Raw genomic sequence first — 12,653 nt, 5'->3', positions numbered from 1 at the left:
TGAGAGGGCATAAATTCAAATTGAGGAAAGACAGATGTAGGATAGACGTGCGGAAGTTTGCCTTTAGCCAGCGGGTGGTTGGTTGGTGGAACAGACTTGCATCCCTTGTAGAGGAAGTTGATAGCCTAAATAAGTTTAAGGCTCAGCTGGACAGGTATTTTGAACGAATAGAGGGGTGAAGTGGAAGTGGGGTTTTTTTTTTTTTTTTTTTTTTGGCTGATGCTGCATAAGCTTGCTTTCTTGCATCAAATGCCTCTACTAATGCTAATGCTAAAAGAACTCTTTGCTGTTTTTCTTTGCATCCCTTGCCAAAGATTTCTCGTAATCTGCCTTCGCCTGCCTAACCTCCTTTGTAACTTGGTTACAGATCAACTTGTATCTATCATAGGCTTCTGTGTCATGTGTTAATTTGTATGTATCCCATGCATGTTTCTTCTCTGCCATATGCCTCATCAGTTCATCTGACATCCATTTAGGCCTAAACCTTGAACAATATTTCTTAGTTGGTATGTACAGCCTAGTAGCTTCCCAGATAAGTTCTTGGAATGCTTCCCATTTTGCATTTGCTGTTGGTAACATCATCAGTTGGTCCCACTGTATAGAATTTAAATACTGTCTCAGTCCATCGTAGTCGCCTTTACGAAAGCAATAACCCTTCCCTTTACCCCTAATGGTAGTTACCTCTTTGAGTAAATCCCACTTCAACACACTATGATCACTGCCACCTAGTGGTTCATTTATCTGCAGATTCTTAATGCATGAAGAATCACTGCTGATAATCAAATCAAGAGTATTCCTCCCTCTAGTTGCCTCCCGAACATGCTGATGTAGAAAACAATCATCCAATAAATTCACAAAAGCCTTGCTAGTGTGTGAGTGACCAGCCCCCAAATTCCAGTCAATATCTGGGAAATTAAAATCTCCCATTATAAGACTCTCTGATTTACTGGCCCACTCTATTTCCCTGTACAGTTTCTTATTATACTCATCAGAGTCATTAGGCCTATAGCACACTCCTACTCTCAATTTTGATCTCCCAATGCTTATGTCACACCAAACTGACTCGGCACTGCACTGTAGAGCGATGTCCTCTGGCTTCACTTCCTTGGATTTTATGTATTTCTTAACTAATAGCATAACCCCTCCTCCCTTCCTATCCAGTCTATTAATGAAGGGATATAGGGTTTGATCTATGAAGGGATATAGGGTGTGATCGTCTAAACTTGCAGAGGATGTAAAGGATCAGTAGAGTAGTTAATGATTGTCACCAAGCACAGCTTCTTCAGGGTGACCTAGATAGAGGCGGTGACCTAGATAGAGGCGCCTCCGTAGTCAGGTGGGCAGGAGCAGTAGAGCGTAGCACACGCTTCTTGATCAGACCAGGGTTCGAGCTCGTGACCACCAAATACGGAGGATGCGGGAAGGTCAGGGAATGACCACCACATATCCCCGGAGCAATATGGCCTTAGTTGCTAATACTCCTATAAACCAAATAATAACAACAACATCGACCTAGCTAGACTTTCGGGATTGTCAGAAAAGTGGCAGCTATACTTTAATTCAGCAAAATGCAAGGTCTTACACTTGGAGAACAGCAAACCCAAAATAACTTATACACTTGGTGGAGTTGAACTAAAGTCAACAGTGGAAGAACAGGACTTGGGAGTTACGATATGGTCAGACATGAAGTTGTCCAAGAATTATGGACAGGTTGCAATGTTGCATGGTGTCCTATCTATGATTTATCGAACATTTGCTAGTAGAGATAAGGACGTCATAATCACATAAAGGTGATTTTATAACCAGTATGTGATTAAATTATGAACTATTTTTTTAAAATTAGTTCCGAAACACTGGTATTTTTGTGTCAATACTGGTATTTGAATACCGGGAAAAAAAATGACCGGGATCCCGGTATTTCAAGCCCTAATTGGCACTCTTCTAATATACTGTTATCTCTCCTGAGTCCAGTAATGCTCTCATAATTAGCATTAATGGTTCAATGCACTCACTTGCCACATTCCTTAAAATTATAGGGTATATGCTATCAACTCCAGGTGCCTTACGTGTCTATAGCCTCAAAAAACTTTTGAGCCTAATCGTTCTTCTCTCACTTTCTAACAAATAGCCATATTTCTTACTCTCTCTCTCCTGGTCCGCGCACGCCCGCACATGCACACAATCTTTCGCCTACTTTACCCACGAATCTGACTCATAGGTGGAACATAATAAGCTCTATGAAGTACCACCTTGCACTTTTCAGGTACCTCTTTTCTCTAAACTAGATCTTTTACATAGTTATAAAACATTCTTCCTTGGTGTACATATCTCTTTATCAATTCTCTCTTCTTTATCTACTATACTCTAAATATCTGAAAATATCCACTTATATCTTCTTTCCCTCAATAAAGATGTTAATGTTCTCCTCATCTCCCTCCTTCCTTGTCATTCTCATTGCATTTTTCTTAGCCTCACTAAACTTTAAATTGTATTTCTTTGTCTCCTCCTCCTCCTCCATCCAGCTTTCGACCTGCTCCTGTAACTACTCCTCCCTATCCCTATAAATCAACCAATCATCAGCAAACATTACTTTCATTTTTTCTGTCCCACTCCTTTTTTCCACAGCATTTGCTATAACAACCATTACTAGTATGAACTGACACAAACCACAAACTTTCTACAATAATAACAATTATTATAATTATTACTGCTTTGTGGTAGTTGCAAAGACAAAGTTTGTTGGTTCTCACCTGTTTAATGGGTTCTAGGAGGATAAATGTATGAATAGCATTATTCCAAAAAAATAAATAGCCAGTTTAAATCCTGCTGGCTGCAGGAACACATGAAAGGGCAAAGCAGTCATCATCCTAATTTTGTAAAAATGGGAAGAATTCAGAGATGATACTGCAGAAAACTACTAGGTTTTTTTTACCAACTAAGCAATACAACTCAAGGCATAGGCCCAAACGGACATCAGAAAAACTGATGAGACTCATAGCAAGGAAGAAAAATGTGATTTGCACATAAATTATCAGGTGATACAGATACCTATGGTAGATATAAGTAGTTTGGAACTAGGACACAAAGGAAGTTAGGCAAACTAAGGCAAATTACAATAAATCTTTGGCAAAGAATGCAAAGAAAAGCAATAAAGACTTCTTTACTCATGTAGAAGGAAGTATACAGTAGAAGGAAGGTGGATGAATCACATTGGTCCACTAGACATTAAATTAACTGTTGATGAGTCTGCTCAGTTTACTTATAACTTGAATGGGTATTTTGAATGTACATTCACACATGAAGGATTTCTTAGAGATTGGGATGATAGAAGTGAGTCAAATTCTGGCAAGGAGCTGAATAATTTTGTGATAAATGACAGGAAAGGGGAGGGGGATTCTTGAAGGAAAACATAACACAGGCTACTGGAGTGGATGGTATTTATTAAAGGAGCCAGCAAGAGAGGTAAGAGAACCTTTAGCTATGATTACAAGAGCATCATTGGATTTAGGGGATGTCCCTGTGAACTGGAGATGTGCAAATGTAGCTCCAATTCCCAAGATCAAAAGAAGACCACCAAGCTTGACTTCTGTTCCAGAGAAACTAATGGAGTCACTGGCTAAATATGTAATGCTTGACTGTCTAGACAGGAATGCAGTCACAGCATGGATTCATTAAGAGGTGATCTTGTCTGACCAATCTGATTGGAAACTGTGACAAAACACAAAGAAACTAAATGCAAAAATAATTCTGACATCATATGCTTAGATTTCAGAAAAGCTTTTGATACTATTGCACATAAAACAATGCAATACAAATTGGAGTGGTGTGGCATTAAGTTTCTGTTATGGATAAAGTGGTGGTTCAGTGGAAGATGATAAAGAGTGGTTATCAATGAGCACTACTTGGACTAAAGTTAGCAGAGTCCCCCAGGGCTCACTGCTGAACCCATTGTTGTTTTTTTATACTTATTCAAGATATTGATGAGAGCATATCAGGCTCAATATCTAAGATGATGTAACGGTTGGAAGGGTAATTAATTGCATGGATTCAGGGTATGCTACTGAAACAAGGTCTAAACAAATTAAACAGATGGGATAAGAGGTGGCAATTAAAATTAAATATTGAGAAATGCAAAGTACTTCATATGGAGAGCACTAAATCACAGATTAAAATAACAATATGGTGAGGCACATCTTCAGTATGCGTACAGGTCTGGAAGTCTCATTTTAGAAAAGATGTGGATGGATGGAGATGAGAGATAATAAATTATGTTTTCTTAATACAACTTGGTCAGCTCCTTTTCCCTCAATGATATGCTGCAACTACAATATTATAAATTATCACATGTTGCAATTTTCGGTATATTATTACAAAAATATAATCTATATTTGGAATAATAACCTAATAAAATTCCTCAAAAAGTACTTTTATAAATACAAAAAAAAAAAAAAAAAAAAGAAGAAAATAAATAATTAAATAAAAATAAAAGTACATAAAAATAAATTCTCACCTGGTGTTACTGGAGGTTTATGTGGGCCAACCACCCTAACTTGAGGTTCTCCATGGAGCATAGTTGCTGGATGCATTCCTACTGAATTTAAGACTGTTGAAGGAAGAGGAGGTCGTATCTGCGAAGAAAGAAGTGATCCAGGGGTTCTTGAACGAGGGCTAAGGAGAGCCTCTTGGTTTTGCCAGCTCACCTGCTGCTGCTGTTGCGGCTGTGGTTGTCCTAAATTAAGTGAAGAATGAGGAACAGGAAAACGTAAAGGAATTACAGGTGGAGATGCAACTTGAGTTAACACAGGTGATGACTGTGCTGTTTGATTTTGTGATGACAGAAGAGAACCAGGACCTTCAATATTATCATCAGGTGGCCCTGAAAATACATCAGCCTTAAGACGTTCAAAATCAAAGTCACTTAACAGTGCATCACCTTGTGGAGAAATCAATCCTTCTTGAGTTTGCCGCCTTTGCTCTCGTTTTTCTTGCTCTACCAAATCTTCTAAGAGAAGTGGCTGTTCTTGTAGAAGTAATGGCCTTTCTTGCTGATCAGATGCAGATGGAGCAGACTGTCTCACGGCTAAATTGTTTGAGAGTGAAAAGGGAGGCCTTAAAGACAAAAGTTGCTGCTGGTGTAAATGTGGCTGTGCCACAGGAGTTTGAGGCCTTAAATTTGTTGCAGGTTGGTAAGGTGGTGGAGGAACTCCAGAGGGATAGGGAGGTGGCTGAGGCATTCTTAAAGTAGATGAAAAAGCAGCCTGTACGGATGGTGAGGCTCGACTTGCATGAGGAGATACTGGTGACTGACTTAAGGTTGGAGGTGGTGCCTGTTGAGAATGTGATGAAGGAGTTCCGGTATGCTGTACATGCAATGGTGCTTTTTCACTAGCAGCAAATGATGTAATTGATGATGAGAAAACAGTTGATGTTGTTGAAGTGACATGAGTAATAGTTGAATTTAAAGGCTGTTTTAATTCTTTATTTGATACAACAGTTGTAGTTGCTGAGTGATCAGGTGTACTGTGCAGTTTAGGTACAATCTTCTTTTCTGTGTCTTCATCTTTATTAACAATATGCGAATCTAGTCTTTCCTCTTTGTATTTTGCTTCATTTTTCAGGGTATCACTTTGTTCTCCAAAATTCAAATACTTATTCTGGAAGCCAGCTGACTTTATCTCACACTTAGGTGTTTCAGCAATTTCAGTTTTCAGCTCTTCACGTTTCACATGTTTTTTGTCATCAGATGCTGGAAGCTCTTGTTTGATTACAGGAATATCTTTATCTTCATTTTCTGTTCTTGTTTTAATATCTTCTACTTCTGTTTCATCGAGCTCATCATCCTTATCATCTAGATCAAGATGTTCATCTAATATATTGCTTTTTTCTCCTTCACCAACAAAGCCATTATCCAGTTCTGGATCTGCATATTCAAGAATGTTGAAATCATTCCCCAGTCCTATTTAAAAAAAAAGCACAAAATAGTAAGTATGTTTAATTTTTAAATGAATATAACAAGCATTTCAGTCATATATTTCCCCTTTTGTCTAAATAATTACAAAATATCTTCCTATCAACATGCACACACATTCATAAATGACAATTAGCAAGACATTCAATCAGAAGTACTGTTTTGTTTCAAACGAGTGGTCACAACATCTAACTGACCATTAATATTTTTTATTTATATTATTATTTTTATATAGTTGTATAGTTGTTTTGTGGACTGACTACCTTAGTGTGCCATTTCATATGATATTTATTGTGTATTGTTTATTTATTTATTTATTTACTGTTCAGCCCTTCACAGCTCACGTGCTGAACAACCTGTGAACATAACAAGAGTGGTGGGGGAGCCCAACCCCAGAGTTCAAATATCTGCGATTTTGATTGCAGATAGTCGAATTCTGGTGGTAGGCTCAACTATCTGATTGAAAAGTTTCTTCATTCACTGACAGGATTTAAACCCAGCCCTCTCCAATGAGTGGCAAGTGAACTAATGCATTGTCATGGAGAACTTTCATTTGGTCAATAATTATCAAATGAACTCTGAAAGTAAAATATCAGTTCCATATAGCAAGCAGTTATTTTTAAAAATTATAATTCACTGTGGCTGGAATTAGATAACTATCAACAATTTTTTTTTCTAATAATTTTCAATAATTACTAATAAAAATAATATGCAAAACATAAATCACTATAAAAATATCATATTTCTAATGACAATTTTGTAAAAATAATTATATTTTTACAAAAAAACAAACTCACATAATGTAGACACAAATGAATATGAAGTACATTCAAAAATTCCTGGAATTTTAACATAAAAGTTTATTGAGCGAACAATTGAGCTTACTAATCTAACTACCTTCAAAGTACCTTTCTTCTACATGTATGCACACGCAAACAAACACACACACACACACACTTGCTCCATCAAACTTCCCAAGCTTTGAAACATTCTTTAAAACCATATATTTTTAGTGCATTAGGGATGCTTCGGCATTTTCTTTGATGCCATGTGAAACGACAACCCTGAAGCCTGGCTGTTAGCTAAAATAGCATTTTAGATAACAACCAGAAGTCAGATGGTTAGAGTTTGGGGTGGGGGGATAGGGAGGCCACTGCATGACTGTGATTTCTTTCACAGCCAAGAACTGCTGAACTGTTGTCATGTATGTGACTAGGTGCACTGTCGTGGTGCAGGATCCAGCCACCATTCCATTTTTAAGGTCATCTTCATCTCACATTCTCATGCAAGTATGTCTAAACCTCAATGTAGTAAGTGCCAGTAATGCTTATCCCCCCCCAGTCCCAAATTAGCATTGCACTATGCCCTAATCATAAAAAAAAAAAAAACCATCAGCATGACTAAAAAATACAACTTTTGCTTGCTCCAGAAGCCTGAATGCTCTATTAATCTCTTAGTGCTTGTTGTGAGATTCTCTCTCTAACTAAAGATTTCACAATAATCCTCTGCTTTTGAAGTTCCATAAAAGTTCATCATTCCCAAATTCTTTGACATGACAATTGAGATGTTCTTTCGGATCTTGAAGTAGCATTTCTAAGTTCAGTTGTGTGGCCATTGTCAGACAACTACTACTTAGAAACCTCGTTTGCCACTCCTTTCTGATGGGGCTCACATCTGGTGAGTATGGGCTTGGCACACCCAGGATCCTGAGCTGGATATCATCATCATCTCTCCCCCCCCCAGGGTAACTTAGAATTTTTTTTTTTTTTTTTTTTTTTTGGGCTGGTGAAGAAGCATAAGCCTCAGGCTTCCTTGCACTATATGGCCAATAATAATAACATAAGCTACTCCAGCAGCTACTCCGGATCACCGAAGAAGTCAGCAAGGACATCAGGATGGAATTTGGTCTAGACAAATGCAAGACCCACACACTGCACCAGGGAAAATTAGTCAGCCGAAACTACCAGCTGATGCTGACTGGTAAAGAGATTGAAGCTATGACAGAAGGAGAAACCTACAAATACCTAGGGATGATGCAGGCTCAGCAGTTAGAACACAAGGAAATCAAGAAGTGCCTGACCGAAAAATATCATCAGAGACCCAGAAGCCTGCTGAAAGCAATACTTAACGGAGGGAACATAGTTAAAGAAAAAAAAAACCCATGCATCTCCAGTACTAACGTACTCCTTTGGGGGTCACAGATTGGACTAACACTAAGCTAGAGGATATCATGCGAAAGAAAAGGACAATGATGACCAAGAGCTGCCAACACCACCTGAAGTCAGCAGTGGAGAGACTAAAAATAGCTCGGAAAGAGGGAGGAAGGGTCCTGACAGACCCCGATAGAGCAAAACAGAACAGCGATAGTTAACCTGAAGGATTACTTCAAGAAAAACACAGCACCATTCAGTCTGGACATTTCCATCTTGTCACATTGCGGACAAGATGGAAAAGGGTACATACCTGATTGACATGGTGGTGCCCAACACTAGCAATGTCTAGAAAACCCACGAGGAAAAAATTAGGAAGTGCAGCAGACTCTCAATTAACCGGGAAGCGGATTAACTAGGACACTTGAAGACTTGAAATTAAAAAATAAAAAATCAATCAGAAATCAAAAAAATTCAAGTAATAACTAGAACAGGTATAGACAGATATTTTTTAAGTCGTAAATAAGCGACAAGTGGCATCATAACTCATCATTGGGAGATTAGTGTACCTATTATCTTGCAATCCTCGCTGTCTTCACACCCACTGCTCAAAAAACCATAATAAATAAATAAAAAATAAATAAAAAAGAGAGACCAAATGTTTAGTTTGTTTTAGTACATCGCATCAATTGTGTTCCACTGCAGCGCAAAAGGACAAACTTTGTTTCGTTATTTATGTCAGGAATGTTGGAATTTTTTTTTATAGTATTTTTTTTTTTTTTTTTTTGTTTAAAAATCATGATAATGATGGGTAAACGCAAAAGAGTTGCGTTTTCAGTTAAACTAAAACTTGAAATTATTCAAAAGTTTGAAAACAGTGCATCTGTTAAATCTATAAGGAATCATTATAATAAGGATGTATCAAAATGGCCACACATTAACAAGTATCGCGCGGAATTCAGATGATGATGATGATGATTATTATTATAATAATAATAATTATTATTATTATTATAGTAGTCATTCCCGAGTTACGTAAAACTCGACAAAGTAAGAAGTTCTGAAACGTATCTCTTACATACGTCGGGGACTTTTGTATTTTTGGATTAACCGGGAAGTCAATTATCCGGGATTTGTTTTTTGCCATCTATTCTTGAAAATCGAGAGTCTACTGTACATGAACCTGAGACATGGAGGTCAAGGAGATGTGGAAAGGAGACATGCAAGAAGTAACGACCATCCCGATCATCGTGTCGACCACTGGCATGATGCCAAAGACCCTATACAGCAGCCTTAGCAGCAACAGGTCTCCCAGAGAACACCTACAAGGAACTTCAGAAAGCCGCAATCCTGAACACCTGTAGGATGGTCAGAGAGTTCCTCAACCAACAGTAACACCAGACATTAGAACCACCCTGTGTACCTGTCACGGAGTGGAATTCCCCAATCAGGGAGAAATAATATAAGAGCAATAATAATAATAATGTTTCAGACTCCATTTATGAAAGCAGGACTCACTGTTTTTTATACTCCATGTTTTTCACCTTGATGTCAGGTCATGCTCTTACAGTAAGCTTCCAGGATATTAAATTTTTTTTTCCAGAATTCCTGTAAGGCTGGCAGATTTTCTCCATCACTTTCTGCAATTGCATTCATAAATGTCCTCTTCAGGTTTGAAGGTGGCAACAATTCCTTTGTCCATGGGCTGCAGGATGGTGGCTGTGTTGGGATTGAGAAAAAAAAAAAAAAACCATTCACACTGGAATCAAGATCACCGAGATAACACATGTCTGGGAGCATTATCAAGAAGTAGCAATGCCTTAAATTCCTGTTAATTCACCTAGCATTAATCTTTAACAGAAGGCACAAAGGGCTTGCCAAAACCCAATGAACAAAAAGCATTTGCAAATGTATTTAACTTTATGCATACCTTTCATATAAGTTTTTAAATGTCTGTGGGCTTTCAGCTTGGCAGATAGGAAGGTTTAAAGGCAATACAATAAGTGACTTCTGTGTTCTCTCGTTGCATTGCCTCCTTGCAAAGAGTTAATCTATCCCAGGCAATTTTTTATCCAGTCACTGATTTCTCTTCTGGAAAAATGTAGTTTTTGGATGGCCACTTCCCAAATAACCCTGTCTCATCAATACTGAAAACTTGTTCTGAAGAGTATGATACCCTTCAAATGATCTTCTTCAGCTGTTCAAGGAATGCTTCAGCTGCCAAAATATCTGCATTAGCAAATCCCTCTCCTTACACTCAGACCGTGGAGCAGAGCCAATAGCATTTCAATGGTTAAACCACCCAGTGCTTCCTTTAAATTCCCCTTCTGCCAATGTTGTGCTGTCATACTCTTTAACCGTTTTGCAAATGCTTAAAGCTTTAGCCTTCATCGCTGCAAGCCTAAAAAACACATGCTTCTGAATCTGATCCTGGCACACCAGGTAAACAAAAGCATTTCCATTTTAATATCTGAATTAGGATTCTTTATTCTTGTTAATGTCGCAACAATAGCATTCCAAATTTCCTAGAGAATTTTATCCATTACCTTAACAATCATTGCAACTGAATTCTGAGCCAAGAACAACATACATACAGTGGTCTCAGACAGTTTTTAAATTCTGTACAGTGGGATCTTAACTGACGATGTTACCAACAGTAAATTCCAAGTGGGAAGAATTCAAGGAATTAATCGTGGATGCTACTGAAAGTTTCATACCTATCAAGAAATATTGTTCAAGATTTAGGCCTAAATGGTTATCAAATCAACTAATGAGACTCGTGACAGAGAAGAAAAATGCATGGGATGCATATAAATTATCAAGCGACTCAGAAGCCTATAGCAGATATAAGCTAGTCTGTAATCAGGTCACAAAGGAGGTTAGGCAAGCGAAGGCAGATTACGAGAAATCTTTGGCAAAAGATGCTAAGAAAAACAACAAGGATGTCTTTACTTACATAAACTCTAAAAGGAAGGGGACGAATTTGATTGGTCCACTTGATATCGATGGTTTGACTGTTGATGATCCTGCTCAGATAGCAAACAAACTGAATGAGTATTTTGCATCTACATTCACACATGAGGAGTTATTAAGGTTTGAAAATGGCAGAAGGTTATCAAATTGTAGCAGGGTGCTTAATGATTTTGTAATAACTGAGAGCAAAGTGGAGGAGAAATTGTTGAAGTTAATCATAAGAAAGGCATCTGGGGTGGATGGGATCTATCCAGTTATATTAAAGGAGGCGGCGAAGCAACAAGAAAATCCTTAGACATAATTATGAGAGCATCCTTGGACTCAGGAGCGGTCCCCACGGACTGGAGATGTGCAAATGTATCCCCAATTCACAAATGGGGATCGAAGGGTGACACAACTAATTACAGACCAGTTAGTTGTTTAACTTCTGTTCCGGGTAAAATAATGGAGTCACTGGTTAAAGATGCATTGCAGGATCATCTAGACAAGACTGCAGCAATAATTCAAACAGCATTTGTTAAGGGAAAGTCTTGTATGACAAATTTGATAGGATATTATGATGTGGTTACAAAGGAACTGGATGCAAAAAAATATTTTGATTTCAGGAAAGCTTTTGACACTGTTGCACATGGAAGACTACTGTACAAATTGGAGCAGAATGGTATTAAGGGTAAATTGCTACAATGGATAAAAGGATGGTTGAGTGGGGGAAGACAGAGTGTGGTAATCAATGGGTGTTGCTTTTCATGGACTAATGTTATTAGTAGAGTCCCACAGGGTTTGGTGTTGGGTCCTCTGTTGTTTTATATATTTATCAATGATATTGATGAAGGTATATCAGGCTTAGTGTCGAAGTTTGCAGATGATACAAAGGTTAGCTGGGTTGTTAATAACAGTAATGGCAGTATGCTGCTGCAACAGGATCTAGATAATTTGGGCACATGGGCTAAGAAGTGGCAACTGAAGTTTAACCTTGACAAATGCAAAGTACAAATGCGTATGGGTAGAAGTAACCCCAGAGAAATGTACCAACTATGTGGTACTACACTTAAGGTGGTAGAAAATGAAAAAGAACTGGGAGTAATTGTGCAGTGAGATATGAAGTTTTCTGAGCAATGCAGACAGGCTGCCAGGGCAGGTCATGGGGTTTTGTCAATGATATATAGGAATTTTGCTAGCAGGGAAAAGGAGGTGATTGTCCCTCTGTATAAGGCAATGGTCAGGCCACACCTTGAGTACTGTGTACAGGTCTGGAGGCCTCATTTTAGGAAGGATGTAGATTTGCTTGAGCGTGTGCAGAGAAGGGCAACAAGATTAGTGAGGGAAATGAAGGGATCCTCTTACCAAGAGAGGCTTAAGTTCTGCAAATTGCAGTGGCTGGAGACTAGGCACCTGCGCGGTGATCTGATTGAGGTGTATAAGGCCTTGAATGGGTTCAGCACGCTGAATTCTGATGGGATCCTTCCACTTTTTCAGATTACAAACCTAAGGGGGCATAAATTCAAATTAAGAAAAGACAGATGTAGAATAGATGTGCGGAAATTTGCCTTTAGCCAGCAGGT

At 38.3% G+C, this 12,653-nt stretch overlaps 1 protein-coding gene across 5 annotated transcripts in view; it reads right to left on the bottom strand.

Annotated features, from left to right (window-relative positions):
• Positions 1-12,653, bottom strand: part of LOC150080216 (histone-lysine N-methyltransferase 2C-like) — a 1,301,638-nt gene that overhangs the window by 641,440 nt on the left and 647,545 nt on the right. For all 5 annotated transcript variants that reach the window (XM_090381514.1, XM_090381519.1, XM_090381517.1 and 2 more), the window contains one exon: positions 4,511-5,956. In XM_090381514.1, the coding sequence (XP_090237640.1) occupies positions 4,511-5,956 (1,446 nt within the window). The remainder of the gene's footprint in view (positions 1-4,510; positions 5,957-12,653) is intronic.

This window comes from Mastigoproctus giganteus, chromosome 9 (genome assembly GCF_048544385.1).
Source record: "Mastigoproctus giganteus isolate SK-2022 chromosome 9, ASM4854438v1, whole genome shotgun sequence".
Classification (NCBI taxonomy): Eukaryota; Metazoa; Arthropoda; class Arachnida; order Uropygi; family Thelyphonidae; genus Mastigoproctus; species Mastigoproctus giganteus.
The sequence above is the reverse complement of the archived record's forward strand: the minus strand, read 5'-3'. Positions and strand labels throughout refer to the sequence as shown.